At 42.2% G+C, this 22,428-nt stretch overlaps 1 protein-coding gene across 6 annotated transcripts in view; it reads left to right on the plus strand.

Moving 5' to 3' along the window:
• Positions 1–22,428, plus strand: part of LOC125892761 (intermembrane lipid transfer protein VPS13B-like) — a 360,799-nt gene that overhangs the window by 217,663 nt on the left and 120,708 nt on the right. For all 6 annotated transcript variants that reach the window (XM_049582970.1, XM_049582966.1, XM_049582968.1 and 3 more), the window contains exon 32: positions 20,097–20,300. In XM_049582970.1, coding sequence (XP_049438927.1) covers positions 20,097–20,300 — 204 coding nt within the window. The remainder of the gene's footprint in view (positions 1–20,096; positions 20,301–22,428) is intronic.

The following is a 22,428-nucleotide window of genomic DNA, read 5'->3' on the forward strand; positions in this document are numbered from 1 at the left end:
CAATAAAACTCCCTGGCACTATGTTATATGCATCCTTCTCTTCTAGTAACATCCTTGCCATAGCCGTGTGTGTGTGTGTGTGTGTGTGTGTGTGTGTGTGGTTTACCTGGTTTACCTGGTTGGCAGTTTTTTTTTTCTGTTTGCCCTCTCAGTGGATCCATATTTTTACAGTGTTCATTCATAGAATTAGAAATTTGTTTGGCTGCTAACTGCGCTGCATTGCAGGTTCTTAAAGAGACTCTGACTATTTAACTAGACACTGACTGTTTCACATTACAACATTTTTGGTACTCAGTTCAGTCTTCAGACAACTACTGTGCTCTTGGTGTATTATAAAGGCTACAAGTTAATATAAAGTTAACCATGTAAGTTGCAATTGTGGTTAACTGTCACTCTGTAGTTAAAGTGGTGTTTGTGGAAACTGTCATTACACACTCTCAGTGACACATATTTCAAAAAACAGCTTTCATAACATATAATCAATAGTTATGACTTTTCACAGATGCAACTTAACCACAATAAATTCTTGAGATAGATAAATGGAAAGACTTCAGTAGAACTAAGTGGGCTTGGTTACTATGAACGGTCAGCCGCACTGAATATGTGTTTTAGGTCAGATCTGTCTTGTAATTATCATTGTTAAATTTCACTGTTTGTTCATTCAGTAGTAGCAGAGGTAGTCATTCTATTTTATTACTCCGAGGCAGTAGGGGTGAAGGCAAGGTGTGGAATAAAGCGGCTTATACGCCATCAGCACATCAGCTCCGTTCAAAGGTGCAGACCCGTCACAGCGTCAGCAGTCACCTCTGTAAATTCACCACCGCTCACTGGAGTTCACATACTGCTGCTGTGCTAGTATTAGGATTAGGAGACCTTGCAAGTTTTATGCATTGTAATCTCTTGTCCTCACACTGGGGCAAAACACTGAATGATTCTGTCAGGCGTCTGTATGACAGCTGCAACTCTTACTTTCTTTTCATTTGAAGTGCCATTCTGTTTTTTATGCACTCAGCTGGTCTCCCTCTTTCTTGTCTTCCTCCTCATCTTTCTTTTCCTCATAAAATCCAGAGTTCCCAGCAAATGATTCATTAGATGCTTCAGTGCACACTTGCCTCATCACTCACTTTAGTCGGCTGCCAAGTGCCCCATTTCCCCGTTTGTTTACACCAGCAAAAAGTGCGCCGGCTTTGCTTCGCTGCCGCAGTGGAGGAGAGGAGCTGCTCGGGCCACACACAGTGACACTCAGGACCTACACTTATATACACTGATTTAGGAGTTGCTTTAAAAACTCCCCTGGCTCCTGAGCAGGTTTAATGATAAACTCCTTTCAGAGGCAATGATGGCAATGGTTGTAATATCTCTACACTAGGGTGAAAAACAAAAAAAATCTTTGGTGTGATCTGTTTAAGATGACACTAAAGAGCAGCCTAAATGCTGAGCAGCAAATCTTTTGTACACTAAAATTAAGTTTTGTAATAGTAGTGCTAAAAGGAGTTATGTAGTAAAACTTCTCAATTACTCCCTGCTGGTGTAGTACATTGCTACACAGTCTTTTGAGTACACAGAGTAGCATTTTGGAACAGTAAAAGTGGTGTTTGTGGGGATTACCCAACCAGACATGAGCCGTTTGAATCAAAGTTCTCTTTATCTATTTCGGTTGCTACTTTCAGACTCTAAAAATATAATCAGAGGATCTTAATTTCCTAGTCTACACTCTTGCTTTTCTAAATTTTGTCTTTTTGTGAAAATATGCCAGTGTGTCATTAACTCAGAACTGTGGGCAAAACCAAACCAACTTAGTAAATCTCTTTAATTTAATTGGTGCTTGTTTGGCTAACTAGCTGTTCTGATCTTTTAGTTGGTTCATGTGAATATATTAACTTAAATATATGTAATTACAACAATTCCGTTTGATATTACACATTTGTCTTAAAGTGAGCGTAATTAGATTACGGTAAAGGCAGATGTGTTATCACAATATAACGCAGTAGTCATTAGAAGCTTTTAGGGCAGAAAAGGGGGAGATGGCACTTAGCCATGAGAGTTTGTTGAATGTAAGCCAGCAAACAGAGGCGTCCAATACCAGACCCACCCAGCAAACAGAGGTCAAGTGGCTCATACTGCAAGATACTGCGTTTACAAGAATTGCTCTGAGGGCTTCTGAGGCCAGGGCTTCATCCTGGTTGTGCTCTGTTTGGGCCTGGGAGGCTGAGGAAAGGGACCAATTGAGATGATTAGAGCTAGACCTTTCTTTGTCAACTGTAAATCATTTAGCTCCATTTCTTTCTCTGTCTTTCTTTTAACCCCCTCTTCTTCTCTCTCACTTTAGATGAACACCCATGCTCTCCCTCTCTTCCACAGAGAAAGAAGATAAAATAAGCGAAGACTGGAGGGTCAGCCAGAATAAACATTGTTTTTTGTCAGTCCAGCAAATGAAACACCTGGTGCTGGTAAACGCAGAAGACATATTTCACATTGCCTCGACACTCAGGATTAATGTAATATCAAATTGTTTTAAGAATGGGGACAGCCGCTACCCAGAGTAAATCATACGCCCCCTTTTATTAAAGTTTGCCCTAAAATTTATGTTTTGAATCAGACAGGATAGGCTGCATGGAGCCGACAGATGAGACTGTGAGTGGGCTTGGTGGGGCTCATGTTGAAATAGCACTCAGACAACGTGTCGTAATGTGAACAGGAAGTTTAGACTTAGCCACTGAATACTGCTGTGGCTTTGAGGTGGAATATTTCCCCCTTCACCTTTTTTTTCTCTTTTGATTAAGTGATATTTGTCGTTCTTTTCAGTGGGAACCAGCGTGATAGATATATTTCTCTGTGTCCCAGATGATACAGCGAACATATCATATGACGTGCAACCTGATTTCCTGGAAGGGGAAAAAATGCCATTTGCCTCTACAGCCGAAACAGAGGGAGGAAGACGTGGTTTGTGTTTGCAGAGCTAATGTTACAAGACCAGAACAGAGGAAACCAGATGAATGTTAGTGGATTTGATCTTTGATCTGTGAACCAGAGTACCTGACCGCTGTGTTCAATCAAGTCAACCACTCGGTATAAGGCTTTTTGAGAGTGTACTCCACGCTGTCCAGGCTGACCACCAGCCGTCCCTCTTTCTGTCCGACTAGAGGCTCGTGAACAGATTAATGAGTCTAATTCATATGAATACTGACTAAAATGATTTATAGCTATACATCATATTGTGTCTTTATCATCTTTCTTTCTGTCCTTCTAATTCCACTTATCCATCACTGGAGAGCTTTTGACCACAGCTCTACACTTTGTGTTGAGCCGGCAGTGTCTTGTGCTGTATATGAGTAGGGAGCTGTATACAGCGTCTTGTGTGCTGTGTTGTGGTGTCTGCTGACTTCTGTGTACAGCCTGCGGTTCATTCCATAAATATCTGTGGCCTCTGTGATGTTATTCTCAGGCCCTCCGCTCTGTGAGAAGATTGCACCACAACACTTGTATTCCTCAGCCTGCAGTTAGAGGTTTAGGGGGATTAGGAGGCAGAAAACCCAAGCCTGGGCCCTGCTATACATTTTTATGGCCATTTTATGCATATGATTCCTATGTAATGTGCGGAGAAAGTGGAGAAGAGGGAGAGAAGGGGGTATTAGGATTTACCACAAGGGAATCAAACAAGTACACCACAGCTTATTTTCCCTCTCTTTTTTGGCACAAAGCGTAGGGGACCACGTTGGTCTGTTCATCTTTGGGTCCATTTGTCCAACAGTTTGGTCCAACCTAATATAATAATACCCAACATAATAATATCTTAATAACATTTTGATACAGAGATCTATCATCCAAAGAGCACCAATTTTGGCCATTTTGAAAATACCGTGATTTTTCCTGTATTGACACCATGAGGTATTAAAGACTGTCTAGTTTTTCCAACATTTGACACTATATGTGGAAATGTCTTTCGTGGATTTTGGTTAAATTTGCTGTCGATAACCACTGTCCTCAGAGGAAGAATGATTTTAATGACCTCTCGTCAAATTATTAACTTTGCTGCACAAAATCATGTTCTTCACAGGATGAAGCTTTTCAATTCGAATAACACCAAAACCTTTTACTGTATGTAGCATCACCCATAGGCTGACATTTTGATTCATATAAAAGATAAAATCTCTAAGTATACCCAATTGTCTTGCTAAACAACACCCAGTTTTGTTGTTTGTTAGTCGTGTACAGTGGTCTCTCATAGGTGCCATGCTACATGTACATCTAATCGAAACCACTTCACTTTGAAAACATTGATATGTGTATAAAACATACAAATGTAAGGTATCTGTGGTTTGCAGGAACTTACAATTCCAACATTTCCTTCTGGCAACTGGGCTATATACCCATGCTTGAGCTAATACAGTAATGCTCCTAAGAGGGTAGGCCCTATGCATCATGGTTACCTTTCTCTAGCACCCCCTGCAGAGTGGAAAAATAACTGCTATGCACATTTTCATTCTCATCAGAAGATAGACCCTTTTAATTCTGGGAACAACACAATCTTTCCTCTGGCACCATCCAAGAATGGTACTCACATGTGAGCAGACCAAGTGACCTCATTAACCTTGAGTGTGCACAGTGCAGTTTCCTCTTTCACATGTTTGTCCTTTTCATTGCGGAGCTGAAACACCCGCAGTATGGATTCCCAACAACTGCCCTTTCATTTTTTTACCCTTTAACATCTGTCTGTGTGTTATTGTTGAGTGCAGCATGAACGTCTGCAGTCCTTGTTTGGTGGCACTCAAGGTGACAGACCTTAATTCAGAGCTTCCCGGAAACAGCTCTTGTGTTTTGGCATACTACTGTCAGTCAGGTCGGGAAGCATGCTGACAGAGGCAAGAGGGATCACCACTCAGCTGTCCTGCACTCTTAAAAGGGCCTGATCCAGGGGTTGACTGCCTGGCCACTGGGCTCATTGATTGTGCCTGTGTGTGAATGCGTGTGTGTGTGCAAATGGTTCATCCTGAAGCAGGATATAAGGGTTCTAAGAATACACCCATACCACCAACCTAGGAAGCTCTGTGCTCCACTGCAGCGTGCGATCCACACACATTCTACCGGTGTTACCCTGTCAAAGCCCCTGTGTGTGTGTGTGTGTGAGAAATTGTAAGTGCATATGTTTTTTCTGTTCACGTGTGTAGTCAAACCCCAGCCTTGTGCATTATTGTGTTTTAGTTCCTTTTCTCCCTGCTCATGACATGTTGATGTTCTGGCATCCTGTGTGGTTGGTTTGAAGCTGTCATTGTACTGACAGGGACACTCTGACTGGCCAATCGCACAGCAGTAGCGGAGGCCAGGTGGACTGTTGGGGGAATTCAGGAATACTGTATTGATAATCTGTGTGTCTCCACTTTGTCTAGTTTCTTTTCACAGGATTTACATAGAAATAGCTGAACTTGAGCCATGTGTCGATATGCACAGCGAGGTCTCAGGCAGAGGGAGAAATTTCTGGCAACTTTTTTCCTCGGAGTAGTAAGGCTTTGTGTGTAGTTAAAACACAGTGCTTACACAGTCATCAGCAGTTTAGTTCTTTGGCAAACTACACAGAATAGTTACATCAATATGGTGTGTGTTATGGTATTTTAGATATTCTTCAGAGGAAATTAGATGTTAAGTTTCTGTATATATACAGCTCTTTGTAAGCATGCCCTGTGTTTTTTTCTGTAGGCATCTGCCCATATATGTCTGTGTGTGTATTCGTGTGTGTGTGTGGTCAGTAGTCTCCTGCCAAGTGGCACTTATCAGTAGGCTACACAGTAGAACATCAGACCAGAGCAGAGGCAATTGGAGGATTGAGCAGAAGTACGAAGGAGAAAAAAAAAGAGAAGTCAACCTCAAGAAAGAAGGAATGTGCAGATGCTTTCAAATGTCCATGTGTGAAGCCACAAGCTCTTCTGTGGCTCTGGGAAGCCAATGTGAAACCAGTGGCGTAATTGCCTAATGCTTGTGTAATAAGAGGCACATTACAACCCCAGGAGGCCCGAGCAGACTTGAAAGAACCAGAGACTGGCATTAAAGTGGGCTCTGAACCATCTTCCTCCTCCTGGTCTTTACCAGTTGTTTTTACTCAAGCATGCTCGATATCAAATAGCTTATTTAATGTACAGTGTATTATCAACTCTTATATATGTGTTCGATTCATCCGTCTACATTCATATGTTCCGTGTTGGTCTGCCACTTAAGTTGCTACTTAACAATCCTTATTAGTGCCCCTGTGGTATTATTCAATGTATGTATAACTAAGTAAGTGTATATAGTTGAGGTGCCACACTGAATGCCAGTGAAATTCAGTCTGGGACCTTGGTTGAAACCGATGTTCAGTCCAAATTATCTGGTAATGTGCGAGGTTTACAGATGAGGTCTTCAGCCTCCCGAACTACTCACAGCCTCATCAGGGTCGCCCCGATAATTGCAAGCAAAACAGCAACCTCTGAGGCTGAGAAATGAAGCCAACACTAAGTGCCAAAAACTGCATTTCTATGAATGGCCACTTGAGGCAGGCTTCAGAAGCCAGTCAATCTCCGTAGACCCCCATGTTAAATTGCCCAACTTTACAGCAGAAATAAGCATGTTTACCGTCCATGACACCTGTATGGGATGAATTTTTTCACCCATTTACATTTTATTAGAGCTTAAAGTAATGCATGATTGAGGGCGGGCTGGTTTAAGTGTCAGGCTGCTTGCTGATAGTGTCCTCGGCTTCTCACTTCTCTCCACAGCTCCAGCCTCTTGCTCAAATATGGACACTTCTTGCTCCAAAAAAACAACATGGCATTGGCCGTAATTCCAGACTTGAGGCTTCAAAACAGGAGTCTACAAGCCAATGAGTGATGTCACAGTCGCTACATCTATTATTTTTACAGTGTGTGTGCCAGCATGTTTGATATTTAGGATTTAAAATCTCAACAATTACAATACAGTACTGAGCAGTTGATGGTGCTGCCAAGCAAGGGTAAACCCTCTGGTCCTTGAGGCTTACTGTAGCTAGCACACTATTGTTGACAGATATTAAAACTGACAGCTAAAATCTCACCTCCAGTTGTTGCTGAAGAATAAATAACCCGCATTGGCCCGTGTTTCTCATCCAGACTTGTTTAGCTGTCTGCTTTTGTTTTTCTTACTGCAAAGCATTAATGACATTATAGCAAGTTGTCGCACCAAGTTAGTCTCTATTCAGTTTACATCCGCTTTCCCATGAGAGAGACCATGTGAGTTGCTCCCTCTGGCAAAATAGTGTTAATAGTATCTTGTAGGGTGTGATGAGCCATTATTTCTAAATTTTGTATTGTGTTTGCATGTTTGAGAACAGGGAAAGATAATCTGTAAAGTTTCTCCTTAAGCCATGATGCAACCTGATTTCAAAATCGGTTGGGATTTTAAAACTCTTGTCGTCTGAGCCCAGCATTAAAGATGCTATTGAGTTATATTATGGATATGCACCTACAGGTATTGTGTTTTCTAGACTGTCTTAGTCAAACACAATAGTTTGCTTGCTCCTCATATTAGCTGTTATCCATGGGATCAAGATTAGCAAACTGGCAGGTAGGTGCATTGTGAGGCTGAAGATTTGCAATGAAGTGCAGTGTGTGTGTGTCTGTCTGTCTGTGTGTGAATGTCAGTCATGTTACTTCAGCTGCAGGTTTGAGGGAACCGCAGAGGGAAATGTGAAGCCACCATGTAGACAAGTCTACTGTGGTGGTCCCCTTTCTTCTCTCCACATCTTATCCCACACACACAAACACACACACACACACACACACACACATACAACAGCCCTCCAATCAGCACCCCACCCCTGTCACTTTATCATCGCACACATGCATGGCTCTAGTTACGTACATGTAACCCGGGCAAAAATTATTAACTTGAGCAAATATGCTTTGCTCCATACATTTATGCTGAAATGAAATGTCCAACTGTTGGCAAGACTTCCTTCCATTCCTCAGTAATGATGAGGAGCCAGTGTTTAAAGCATCATTGTTCCCCCCCTGATATTTTTCCATCTCCCCCTCTAACAACTGAGAAGGCATTTGAAGGGCTTTAAAAGGAGTTTTTTGAAGGCCTCACATTATGTGTAGCCTGGTAATGGACTGATGTTATTAGCATTTTAAAGCCACATAAGAGTTTTTTTAAGGAGCAGAGGGCTGGTTTGAAGGCTGAGGGACAGCTCCAGCTGACAGACACATGTTCAACAGGCAGCACAGGGAGACAAGAAGCTCACACATCAAAACCTGACATGTCAGACTTTGTACAGAGGAGGACACAAATGTTCTCTATCTCTCTCTCCCTCACACACACACACACACACACACACACACTAGAAAGATGTTTTTACATGCCTCTACTAAAGGGAGCGACAAGATTCAAATGTACCGTGGGCAAGATAGATTAGGTAAATCACTAATACGAAAGCCACACGTTGTTTAATAGGTAAACACATATCACCAACTTTGATACAACACTAGCAAAGAAACCTGAAGCCTCCAGCGCAGAGCAGACCTGTCAGTACAGAGAGCAGAATCAGCATTAGCATGGTTTAAGTTTTGTTAGCAAATATGGTAGAAAGTGCAGTTTCTGGATGTAAACTGGACCCTGGGGTGTCCTTCCACTAACTAACAAAAACCCCATCGTAGAAGATAAAAGGTGCGAACTACACTTCTAATTCTGATACATCTGCTAGTCACTGACTTTGGTACACAACAGATTTTCAGGGTCTGACTGAGGCTCAAACATGTATGGCTGAATCTCTCCAATGTTTGCTCTAATGGTAACACCAGCCACTTTGATGCACACTCTCCTTTCACCAGTCATCCTAGTACAAGTGAAAGTAAAACCTACCGCATGTAGCAGTGATGGGCGAGGCGGATGTCAGATTTAGAATTTCTCAGTGAACAAGAAAGAGTAGATCTGCTTCCAGCCCCTTTTAGGTGTTTTGTTGTTGTTGGTTTTCTCCACTTTTTATGTGGGAAAACCATGTTAAACATAATATCAATTGTAGCAGAGTATTTTTACATACATGTAGATACATTTTACAACATGTCTCGAAGGGAACTTTTGCAAAACGTCAGTTTGGAGAAAAAAATGTAATATTTTTCCCAGCTCTTGAAGCATTTTCTACTCTGTGTCATTAAAGCCTTCCAAATAATATGTTCTACTCTCCACAGTATGCTTTCTGCCCTTAATTAATTCATCCTCTTCTCCATCAAACCCTAACAAGTCTAGCTCAACCCTACGCCTGCTTTGTATTACTCCCCTGTCTATACATGCTTCAGTCGTTATGCATTCTAAAAAATCAATTTCTCCTATTCCCCTCCACCTAGCTCAGGGGTAGGCAACCTGTGACTCCAGAGCCACATGTGGCTCTTTAGCCCCTGTCCAGTGGCTCCTTGAGCCTTTGAGAAAAGAAGTCTATGGAAATTCATTCTATGAATCCAAATGTTGCTGAACCTTGATAGCAGTGGCTGGTTAGCTATGGATGTCAAATCCAAAAAAGTACATTGAATAAAATAGAGAATGTAGTAGTGCGTGGACAGATTTGTTTGCTCTCACTGCCAGCTCTGCAAAATTTAAGTACCAAATAATCATAAATAGTGCCCTGCACAGTGTCCACCTTGTGGTAAAACATATTAACAAATGCTTATTTAGACCATAAGTATACACTAATTTAGACTTAATAGGCTATTTACCTTGATTATAAGGCTCAAACATGTTTTGTGGCTCCACACAGATTTTTTCAAATTATTCTTGGTCAAAAATGGCTCTTTTAATGGCAAAGGTTGCAGATCCCTGACCTAGCCTATAAGTGCCAATTCATTTTACACGATGTTGTAGAGCTTTTCGTACCTTCTAGCTTCCTCTCTTTCTCTTTGCTTGCTGACTTCTTCCCTGCCCTGTTCTCTCTTGTTCTGTAGAACTTCCTCAGTTAGGCCTTCTCCTATTTCTCTCTATGTCCTTATTCCCCCCGTTTTGTCTCCTGATCTCCCTCTCCTCTGCAGGGTGTTGCTGAACATTTTCTACGTGTGCCCTGCTCTGTTTCTCACCTCCCACTTTATCTGGTCTCCTCATTGCTCCCTCTCATCAGTTCCTCTCTGGTCAGCTCACAGGATGCTGTAGAGCATTTCCTGCCACAAGGGCTACAGGAAAGAGGCCGAGCACAGCCCCGTTTGATGTGCCATCTCCTCTAATTCTTTACACCTGGGCCATTCTCTGTACAGATTTTCTACTAAACAGAAGTACTCTTTTCTTCATTTCTTCCTTCCTACAGCATCCTTCAGTCAATTTCTTCCTGCAGCTTCTTGCTCTGCAACATACGATTCTGTTCAGTATGTTTTTAAGTGGGTAGAAACTCCATTCCACACAGGCTCAGGGGGCTGACGTGTTAGCATCATGTCTTTCTCATCTCTTAGTTCCTTCTAATAAAAACAAGGCCCACTCTGGTCTCCAGCTCAACACAGACGCTGCTGGAGCTCTGTTTTGCATGTTTTCTTAAACCCCCCTCCTGCTACTTCTTTTATTATTTGTCCCCTTTTTCTGTCCATTTCTTTCTCTTTGTTTTTTCCCATTAAATGTTCTCAGTGCTTGCAGCTGTTTGGATGCCGGCGTGATGGTCAGAAGTTTTGGCACTTGTTTGAATGCCATATTTTCACAGCACTGCCTGTTTAGAGTTGTGGTTTGTCAGGAGCCTGGCCCGTAGGGGCCACTTCCTCCTCACTGTTCTGGAGTCACTGTACCAAAACCCTGACTGGCAAGAGAGGAGAGGGGAGAAAAAAGAATAAGATGTTATGAGATAGAGGAAACTAGAAGAAGAGTATAGAGAATTATTGCAGAGGCAATTATGTAAAGATGACAGTCATGCAACAACAAAACATAGAACTGAAAGCAGGGAACAGAGGTGAGGTGTTGCAGCAGGAAACTGTTTATGGAGGCTATATTCCACAAGAACTTGCCTCTTTTAATTTCTCTATCATAATGTTTTATTGAGTTTTGTTTTTTTGGTTTCATGCACTTTTTCCTTAATTAGTACAATGCAGCCTTTCTACTCACTCTGTGTCACATAGCCGTTTCCTCTTCTCTGTCACTTTTTAGGACTTCGTCTCCCTCAGCTTCTATCTCTTTTTTTGTGGTTCTCACATGCTGCATGGTTCTTCCTCCTTATTGGAACAAGGTGCACTGCCAGCAAACAGAGAAACAACTAGCTCAGGCTGAGTCTCAGAGTACACTGTCATTGCACATGTTCAGTGTGACTGGCTCCAGATGAAGCTGATTGAGTGCAGCCTTTATTCTAACTCACACCTCCTGTAGGTCTCTGAGATGCAGCCATTTCAGCAACCTGATGAGGGCATTCTGAGAACACCAAATCTCTTCTCATGTGACAGTTCTGTCGATTACTCATAATCTCTTTGACCAATTTCTCTCCCGTCCCCTCCCAATAGAGGAAGTGAGAACTTTAATCTAATTTAAACCACAGAAGTTGGATCACTTGACTTGCAAATGAAGCAGTGGGACTGATGTAATGAAATGCAAACTTGTTTGATGACAGTGTGACACCGTGTGACAAAACAGATATCAGCCAGAGAACACAGCTGTCACTGCCTTTATTGACTGTATTATGATTTGTATTGACATGTTTCTTGATAGTTTTAAGTGGAGGGATTAGAGGACTGTGGGGTCTCCATTGTAGCTTTTTTTTAAGATCATGCATTTGCACTATGGTGTCAGCTCCATATCAATCAAATATCAGTGCTTTGAAATCATACTACTTCTGTGAGAAAATTATCCAGATAGGGTTTTTTTCAAGGTTGTCATTTTGGCATACCACAGTAGGAAAGAACAGGTGTGAATCATTAATAATTGCTCACTGTCACACTGTGGTGGCTTACCGGGACACTTGAACAGAAAGGAGCTATAATTAATTTCATTAGAAACACCTGTACTTCTCCCACTAAGTCAAAATGTCTGCTATGAAGTTGTCAGACTCAGAGCTAAGTTGCATTCATCTCATTCTGTTAACCTCCCCTTTACTTAAGCTGCATTTGTGCTACATTTACATTTTCTTTCTTGTTGATTGTAAATGAAGCTGCAGTCTTTTCTTTAAGTACCTCCCCGATCCTGCTTTTGTACCTTTTCTCCATTCTTCCCTCCCTCTCCCTCCTCAAATCAACAGCACAGTGGAATTAGGTAAGCCCGGGAGTTCACTACCCACATGTGATTTCCTCAGTTAGCGGGGGAAAAGGGGGAAATCTCCCATATAGAAATGTCACTTTGTATAAATACACTCGGCGGTTTGGATGAATGCGAGATCCGCCTCAGAATTATAAACACTGGCTCCGCAGTCATTTACAGAGGAGGAAGAATTAGCTGATGTAGGAAGCATGTGTGCCCCACATTATTGTAATTATTTTATGCTGTTTTTCCTTGCTGACATAAAAGTATTTGGACACTATCTCATGAGAAAGTGCATGTAGTCGTGTAGTCTTGGGCCGCACCAGGGGCTTCTAAGCTGCTCTCATATTCTCAAAGTCCGGCCTGTCTCTCCTTAAAGCTTGTGATTTAGACATAAGTTTTTAATTCCATTATGTGGGAGCTTCCAGCAGCAAGTCATTGTATTCTGTTTCATTCCGCCTTTGTTTGCTGGAAGGAAATTTGAATTAGAACAAAATGTTGTTTAAGGTCAAGGCAAACGTCAACGAGAAGGACCTACTGTTTTAGCTATCCGATTACATGTTTGTTCAGCCTGTCTGCTAAACCTGTAGCATACGTTAACCTAATCAAATATGGCCATCATTTCCCTGACTTTGTTTAGGAAAATTCTCATTCTTTATCCGACGAAGGATAAGGCCTTGATATGTAATCTCGTTGCTTTAAACATTTGTCAGAATTCAATAATTGCAGTAAACAATGTGTAATCAACTTCAAAGTGCTCTGCCAAAGACCCTCATTTTCACAGATAAAAATGAGCATCTTCAAAAAATACACACAACACGCCTGTGTGTACACTAATGTGAACCAGCTTGGCAATGCTGAACCGCTTAATCAATATCAAGTGGAAAAAACAGTAGTGGTTCATGCTGTTGGATCCATAAAGTGGGCCTAATTTTACAGCTCCATAAAACACCCTCCGTGCCGGAGCACAAAGTGAACAATTTATGTGCAGGAGTAAATCACAAGGAATGCTCTGAAGACTATAACCATCTTGGTTTTAGACTCATATCATAGAGAGAATGTATACTGCATGTGCGTGTGAGCATTATGTTTTAATGCATAGTGCGGTTTCAGTTTTGCCATAGATATTTTGTGTTTATGTGTGCTATGCCTGTTTGGGTTGGTAGTGTGTGGTCATGGTCTTGATGACAACCATGTATTTCTACTCAACAAGTGATAAGATTTGGGAATGATAAGAAGAATATGCATCACTGCTCCAAGTGTTTTCTGACAATCTGGACAGCATGTCTGATACAACATGTGAGGTGCAGCTGTAGTATTGCTCTCGGTGTATCATCAATTATCGTCAATCTACTTGAAACTGCGTCAGCTGGAATAAATGGTTTTGGTCCTGGGTGATTCGGACTCCTTTATGTTTCAAAAGAGGTTTGATTCACTTCAGGCTTTGTCAATCAGACCAGTGAACACGCTGAGTGCCTTGCCAGAGACCAGGGACAGACTTTGGATCTGGAATCTTCCTCCAGCAAAAGGATTATTTTCCTTTAATTAGTGTAAAAGTAGCATTGAGGTATGTGCCTGTTCGACTTTAGCTTGATGAAAATGACTGCATATGAGGGCAAGCCAGATCCTTGGCTACCCCTGCCATGTTCCCTACTGCAGCCAGTTATGAATAATCTATTCCACGCATGTGTTTAGCGATTAATTAAAGATAAGGCCTCTCAAATTAAAATGGCAGTGGGATTACATCATTGTGAAATTGCTTGGTGGGGACACAATCTGTTTTCAATCTGAGGTCTGAGGAAGTCAGTGAGGCATTCCCTTCACACCTCTGCATCAGGGACCCACTGCAAAAACTCTGCCTGACATGTTTTATAAAGGCAGCGTTATGTCTGTTTTCAGAGCAGGGAGGAAGCATATCAAATCTGTAGCTGCTAACAGAGGAAGTGATTTCACAAGCACTGGCCCACACAGTTTTATGGGAAAAAAGGTAGCTTTGTCCCGTGGTGACACGCATATGACTCAAAGTAATTCTCAACAGCACCCTCCAAGTGATAATATTGTAAATGCCACCATCTAAGATGGACTGATGCATGCACAGGTTCACACACAAAAAAATGTCAGCCATTTTCAGCAGAAGCCACAACTTTGTTTTTTCACAAATGAGAATCCTAGGTGCCTTTTTTCGGTAGATCCATTGCAGATGTACCTACTGTTCGAAGAAATCAAATGAGAAGTCAGTGCCCTTAAAAAGCCGATGAATTACTGTCCCTGTTACCCAGGAATGTTCCGTGCTTAGAGCTACATGCAAGCAGAAGCAGGAGAGGAGCACAGTTAAGGCTAAACAGACCAGGCAAAGTGTGTGTGTGTGTGTGTGTGTGTGTGTGTGTGTGTGTGTGTGTGTGTGTGTGTGTGTGTGTGTGTGTGTGAAGCAGAACAGAAGCAGTGGAGATGAGGACGACATCTGTGCGTTTCAATAAAAGGCCCTTGCAATGCTATTAGCAGGGACGAACTGCAGAGTACTTCAGACTGAAATGTAAGATTGGAGTTGCATCAACATTGTGACTGATGTACAGCCAAGGATATATGATATTATATGGCTTTAAAAATACTTTCTCATTGTAATGCATTAATAAGTATCCACTATGTGATTGTAGCAAACTGTGTGTTTTAACTGTACAATGAATCAGAGAATATGATGAAAGATTAGCAGTTTAATTTGTATAGTCACTGGCATGTGTGAATTCCACGAAAAAGGCATTGGCCGAAGCCAAATGAAATATCTGTTCAATCTTCACTCATGGCTTCTATGCAACATGGAGCTGTGATGCAAGGAGCAGATTTTGAATTAGTGCATGATGAGCCTATAAATTACACCGGCCAGACTGACGTCTTTAACAGGCCATCATGGCGAGCACATGTTAGCCAGTGTCTTCAGAGCAACACTTCTAATACCGACTGTGTTTATAACAATATAACTTCTCTGACATGCAAACTGCATGGGAGATAAATGACTCCTGTAATTAAGATATGTTGAAATCAAAGTGCAAATACTGATTTTTGGTATGCACCATGTCACTGTAAACAGAGGGCCTTCCTCTGTAGCGCTTTCGCTCAACTCCTATCATGTACAATTGTCTTGAGGGTGGCATGGGCTTGAGCTAAGCCCTGCTTGTATTGTATATAGAAGTAATAGTTTCCTTGTAAGATCTTGTGTAAATATGATATAATTGGTTGAGTATGAGTGTCTTTAAAGTGCAATCAGCCTAATGAATAACAGGCTTCTGTTGGGAGCAGCAGTGGAGATGAGTAATGCTGTTGGGCTCAAAAAGAATAGATTATTCAATTTTTGTCATGGGAAAGTGTCACTACATCAAAGCCTTGACACAATGGGGAAAGCAGCAATTTATGTTTATTGCGTATTGTTCCAGTAAGGGAAGAAAATCAACTATAGATTGGAATTGTTGTACTTGGCTTAAAACACCCACCAGTAAGTACCTTGTTATTGCCAAGTGTGACAAATTTGGAGTATTGTTGTAGCTTAGTTGTCTTGGATATTTTGTTGTTTTTGTGACTGTGTTTGACTCCTGTTGAAAAAGCTCTTGTCATCAAAAATGATTTTAGTAGCAGCAGTATAAAAACCCCTGAGTGACTGGGTCTTATATTCTGCTGACTAGCGTTGTTCCACGACATCATTTTCCCCTCTCACTCCGAGGGCTGCTCAGCGTTCTAATTCCGAGCCTTAATTACTATAATTGGTAGATGCAAATTAACAGCAATTGGACTTGACTGGGGTCATAAATCCACAGCTCAGAAGTTGCCGAATTTCTGGCAATTCAGAGCGGACCACCGTAGGCAGGGGTGCTTAACTTACTAAGTAATTGCAAGTTTCATGAATCATAATGCTTATGAATTCCCCCTCGGCACACACACAGGCCCAGTGGGACTCAGCTTTAAGCCTCTGGGAGTCACAGCAAGCGGATTGAGAAGCCACTGTGCAGCTTTGGCCTCTCCACATCAGACATGCCATGGAGGAGCTGCTGGGTGCTAATAGTGTTTGGCTAATAACATTCAAAGCCACAGAGAAAGAATATCAAAACCGCAATTGAACACTTTCTTTTTTAGAATTTATAGATGAGTGATACTATTTATGCTGCTCTCACAAAAAATGTTCCTTTTGCGTTTGCACAGACCCCTCCACAAAATTAAATGACACAGCAAGACATGCACCCTCAGGGTTTCACGTAGCATGTGCTCTTTCAGTTCAAATATACAGTAGTTGAGGTCTGCTCAAAACAAAGAACACGGAACACTCATGAAATATAGCACATGTGTGCGTACAAAACTAATTTAGCTTGACTTGGCCGAATTAAGCCGGAGATCTCAATGAAATTTCTACTCGGCATGTATGTTCTACCAGGAGAGCAGACGCAGAGGGCCCTGTCTCTCTTAAACACACACTTGCAGGCATGTGCACACGCACATTTACATACACTCCTGCCTCTGTTGAATGTGTAAGCAGACATGTATTGCTTGTGATTGTTGGGGAAATGGAGTGAAAAACAGGTCTGGGGTTGTGGGTTCAGGTTGCGGGTTTCAGAGTGACGAGATCCAGAAGCCAGCGGCGCTTGGTATTACCCCGGTGCTTCCTGCCCCGTTGGCCTGGGGCAGGGGATGGGGATGGGGTGGGATAGATGGAGCTTGAGAGAGGAAGGTGGGAGGCCATGTAAAGCCAAGGGCCATGATACACCCTGCCCCACAAGATCCCCTCGGTAAGAGTCTATGACACAGCCCACTGCTCCCACACTCCTACTATTGGGCCCTGAGCCTCAACCAGATCCCACTGTGGTTTGTTTTACAACCTTGAACCACGGTTAGCCTTCAAAACCATAGCTTTGGTAATCAGGCACTTCTAAGATTCCACTTTCGCTCTTTTTCAACAAGCCCTTTTACTTACTTACCCATTGGCTCTGCTCAGTATGATTCTGTATCCATGTAACACTCTTAAAACATATTTCACTTTGTTTTTCTTGCAATTCATTCTCTCCTATCGTGCAAGTTCTATATTCCAAGTCTGGATGCTGCTTCAAAGTTGTGTGCAGAAGCAAAGTAAATCCTCCACTGGTTACACCTAATGCCTCCATGGCATGCAGCAGCAGTGTGTGCCTGCATGAGCTCATTTGCTGTTTATCAGTGTATACATGCATATTAGCTAATTTGTGTGCTAACTGGTGTGTTATGCGTGTGCCCAGAAGGTTCCTCCTCAAATCCTATTACCACTTCAGCACACGTTCCCAAATCTGCTGCATGTTAAGCACTCAGTCCTCCCACATGTCTAGTTAATAACACAAATCATGATTGATGCTCTGCCCAGCACATGCATAGACCCAAAGAATGCTAAACAGAGGAACATAACTTGCAATTAATTGCCCATTTGTAAATTTGTCTGCATATCTGCTGTTCAAAGGAATTTGGAACATCATTATTTTTTTCCTCAGTGATGAAGTACCAGTGAATTGCTCCTTCCAAGTCCTGCATTCTAGATACATAACACTGCCATGCCTTCACTATTTTGTCTGCTGTTTCCCACTGGAGGGTTTGAATTGGATGGAGGTTTTGACTTTGAGCCATAATAATGTTGGACGCGAGCCCTCATATTTCAGCTCTGATGCGAGAGCGGCCCAGTGGCTTTTCGGACTCAAATTGGGTTTAAATTGTGTCAGAAGAGGGAGAAATGTTTTTTAAAATAATAGCCACGAATGCCATGAAACAGAGCGTTCTTACTGCAGAGCTTTTGATCCATTTTTATAAATAGCAGAATTTTGTCGTAAAAAATAATGTTTCTGTGGTCTTTTCCTGCAATTAAAATAAGGTTGGCTCGGGAACAAGGGCAAAACTAAGTACTTGTGTTTGAGAAAAATTTCTCTCCCTCACCCGCTCTCTCCCCCTCTTCTTCCCCCCCTCTTCCTCCCCTCCCTCTATGCCTTCCTCATCTGCGAAAGCATGTCATTTATGACTTGTTATTTTCATTTTGCTCCATATTTTCCACATGGTAGTGGCAGGCAGATGTCTGATAATGGCATCCGAGACCCAGCAGAAGGGTGTGTTCCACCTGCCTCGCTCTGTATGTTTTTAGTTCGTCCGTGTATATGGTGGGCAGAATGAGTGCCGTGCTTTCCCAAGGCATTCTCTGATTCCTCTTGGCCAAGCAGTGTGGTCTTCACATGACCAATCAAATATGTCAAACCACCAGTGTTTTCCTCCCACATGTACAACAAGAAAGTCTGGCTTCAATTATTATTGCACCCCAAGGGGAACTTCCAAAATTCCTCCCCTCCTCATTTGTCAGAAATGAAGCTCTCTCGTTTCCTGCGATTGGCTGAAATATGTCTTTTGATATTAAATCACACCGGTTTCCACTGGCTGCATGACCAAGACAAATGTTTATCATATTTATTTATGTCATTGGAGATGACCCTGCAGCTCAGCAATGCAGGGACTTGGCTGCAGACTCCCATGTAATGTTGATTATGAGTAAGAGAGTCTCCTAAATAAGCTGAAGTTAAGAGATAATTTGGAAAGCATATGAGGTAACTGTGGTTTGTTTAATGTGAAAAATACAGTTTGGGGTTGGGGAGGGTGATGGAGGTACTGTTACAAAAGCCCTAATGAATCTAGACTGACACATCCCACCCAAATCTTACAGGGCTCTTGGTTTGATTTATATTATACTCTGTTGATAAATGTGGTTCCAAATGTTGATTAAGGATCTGTTTCACTTGTTTGTATGTCAACAAATCCAGCTAAATCCAGTTATACACCTCTGATCTCCCATTGCCATTGTTTTTGTACTTGGTGCTTATTGTCATAACATCACGCTCTGGTAGAGGCCTTTCCAGTGTGGCTAAGGGAGAGAAACGCTATATGAAAATTGCCATTGACGTTGCCGAAACAAATAAAACTACTCATGCTGCCGCTACATCTGTAGCCATTTTAAGCCCTTATTTATACCATTTAAGCTCTCATTTGAATTCACCAGCACAAATAAACATATCATAACGAACTGAAAGCCCTGATGTCATATGCAGATGTTGAATTTTGATTATTCCTTTTGCCTCGTGAATTCGTCAGGATCTTGTCTCTCAAAGGCAAAATAGATGACATCATTTTTTCTTGGCGCTGATGGGACAGTGTTTGCTCACTTGACTGTAGCAGCTCAGCTGCAGAGACAGCGCTGCCCACTCCTGACATATCTCTACATCTCCTCTACCATATCACAGTTTGTGTATACTGTAGAAATCCTGTGTTTCTGGAGACAGAAATAGAAAGAGAGAGGTAGAAAGAGCCCACGTCTGCAGACTACTGTGCTGTCCAGCCAGGGGTTTAAGCAATGTTTACTGTCAGTGATAAGCTGGCATAAATCTGTTCTTTATAAAAGGCAAATGATTTCACCTGAAGCCTGTGGAGCTATTTATCCGAGGCCTGGCTACACCAGAGGCTTTGATTTAGTCATAAATCATCCTGCAAGAAACCTGTGCTTCTAAACCACTGAGTAGACAGAGGGCAGAAAGAAGTCAGAAGTGGTTAGGGCCTGTTGCCAGAACCTCTTTACTGGTTCAGTATTACAGACTACCTGGTCTACTCCTGGAGTCATTTACTTTGTTGTAATTGACTTTATAAGTACAGGCTGACCCCCACAACAATAAATAAAACCTATTCATGCTTTATACATTTAGGTTAGTTGGACTTTTACACACCTGCTAGTTGAATGTGACTCGTGCTTTACCCTCTGCAATATGTTTTCGACCTTATCTAAGTCTTTGCCCAACTGGGCTTCCTAGAATTATTGACACACTACATGATTTGTTATGGGATTCAAACAAATAGCATTTTCTTTCTCTTCCCTCTAGACGTGCGTTGCACCTGGGCATCCTGCGTGACCCGGGCTCTGAGGTAGAGGACCGGCAGTATCAGGTTGACCTCCAGTCCATCAACATTGGAACGGCTCAGTGGGAGCAACTCAAGCCAGAGAAGGAGGGAACCAAAGGAGGTGCGTCCACAGAGAGTGAGAGGAGCTCCCAGAACCCGGCCCTGGAGTGGAACATGGCCAGCAGGTCAGGACACACTTTAGTATTGATTTTGAAAAACACTATTGATTTTTAACTAATAGTTTGCATGCAAAGACTTGTGGCAGTGGTTCATTTTGCGTTGTGTTTAAACCTCCAACTGCTTGATCTTTAAGTATTGTAATTTATCTTCGGCCTTCAGCCTCTTCCACTCCAACATAACAACATATTACTACCATAAACACAAAGAACACAGGACTATGAAACAAGCAGAGTCATAAAGAGCATATCACTAGCATTGTCTAGTATCTCAGAACCTGTCATATTAAACCAGGACAATGTTTGTGTTCATTGAAATAATGTTCGTCAGGTGGCCAGAAAGAGAACCCCACTGAGATTCTTTGCCTGTTTGGATGAACCCCTCACAATGACCACAACTAGTACTATTCCCATTGCTGCTAGATGAAATTGTTACACCCCTAGTCAGGTGCTGTGTGTGTGTGATCTGCCGTAAATGTCCCAAAATTTATCTCATCAGTCTTGATGTGGGAGCAGCATGTAGTTATTGAGTTAGCGCCCTATCATGGAGCCTCTCCATGCACAGTCATAATTACAAACCCTGTCATTTTTTTATAGACTCGGGAGCTAAAACAAGCACAAGTGTAACAGCCTGTTTGGCCCCATGTCCTTTTTTTCCACTCATGTTTTGAGAGGGAACAGACCCAAAAATCACAGAAATCACAGGCAAAGACTCCAGATTTGTTCCCTGTCAACTAAAAATAAGCCTTGTGGAAGAATGCAGTGCAGAATCAACACGAGCCTGATTGAGACTGAGTGCCCTCAGGTCATCAGAACAGAGTGATGCTGGCTGAGATACACAGACAAAAACACTCTCTAGTGCGTGCACACACACACACACACACACACACAGACACACACACACACACACACACACACACACACACACACACATATACAAACAATCATACATGCTTATCATGAACACTGGTATTTTCTTTACTGAATGTCCTAGGGCCACACCGCCCGCGGAAGCGCCGCGAATAGCCTCGAAGCGCCGAGAAGAGAAGGCAGTTTCCTTTCGGCGCCCATGTTAACCGACTGTGTCGTCCACACTGACCGCGCCGCGCCGGGAAGCTCCACGGCAGGCTCACGATTTGCAGCGATCAGTTCGGCGTCTGGTCTATTTTCTGCGTGAGCCGCGAGCGAATCTGACAAGCCAGGCAGTGAAAAACAAGAGCTGGGAGCAGAATCGCTTGTCGACGGCGTGGAGAAATGCGCGTCTGATGTGAACGGAGGTGCTCCGGCGCGCGCGAGAATTTCGGTGCGCTGCGCTTCCGCGGGCAGTGTGGCCCTGGCGTTACACCTAAGCATGATGGAATAGTGCTGCTGCTGGTGATACTGATGCTGAGCCCTCAGCTGTCAGACCTGCCGTAGGACCTCAGCTCCCTGCTCTACACTCTCTAATTAAGACATTAAGTTGTTTGATTTATCTCTTCCAGGTTGAACCAAAACATCTTTTTTAGGCAAAGTTCAACAAATGTTAAAGTTGAGGTTAAAGTTGAAGTTAAAGTTGAGGTGCTGACTGCACTTTTGAAAATAAGCTTTGTAAGACATGGGGCAAGCATCACTATAAAAAGGATGGTGAAAGCAATAATGCAGTCATTTTAAACAAGTTTGGTTATTTTAAGTAAATTTAGTTTATATTTTCAAGTGTTCCCTTTATTGCAAAGTGATGATTTTATTTTTTGAATCAACTCATATTTGAATAGAAAATTTAAAAAACTTGAATAGAAAATAACCAATACTGTCTCCACTCATTTTTTGGTCAGTTAAAAAATAGAAATTCTTAAATCTGATTGTTTCATTTCACTTGCTTAGATAAGGCTGTGCCAAAGTGACTCAGAATGAGCAAGCTAGTAGAGCTTTTGTTTCTTAGTATTTCAGTGATTCAGTGGAGTGTGCTGGTGTTGTAGTCAGCAGTCCACCAAAACAAAGACCAAGTTATGACCAAGACCAGACCAGTGTGAGCCCCACCTTACAAGACACACATAGGATAAATGCAACATGCAAACCATAGGCACCACTCACATTGATCTTAAAGATCCACATTCATTCACTGCTGTTATTGCCATACTGTATAAACAGTATGTGTGTA

This window comes from Epinephelus fuscoguttatus, linkage group LG8 (genome assembly GCF_011397635.1).
Source record: "Epinephelus fuscoguttatus linkage group LG8, E.fuscoguttatus.final_Chr_v1".
In the NCBI taxonomy this organism is placed as follows: domain Eukaryota; kingdom Metazoa; phylum Chordata; class Actinopteri; order Perciformes; family Serranidae; genus Epinephelus; species Epinephelus fuscoguttatus.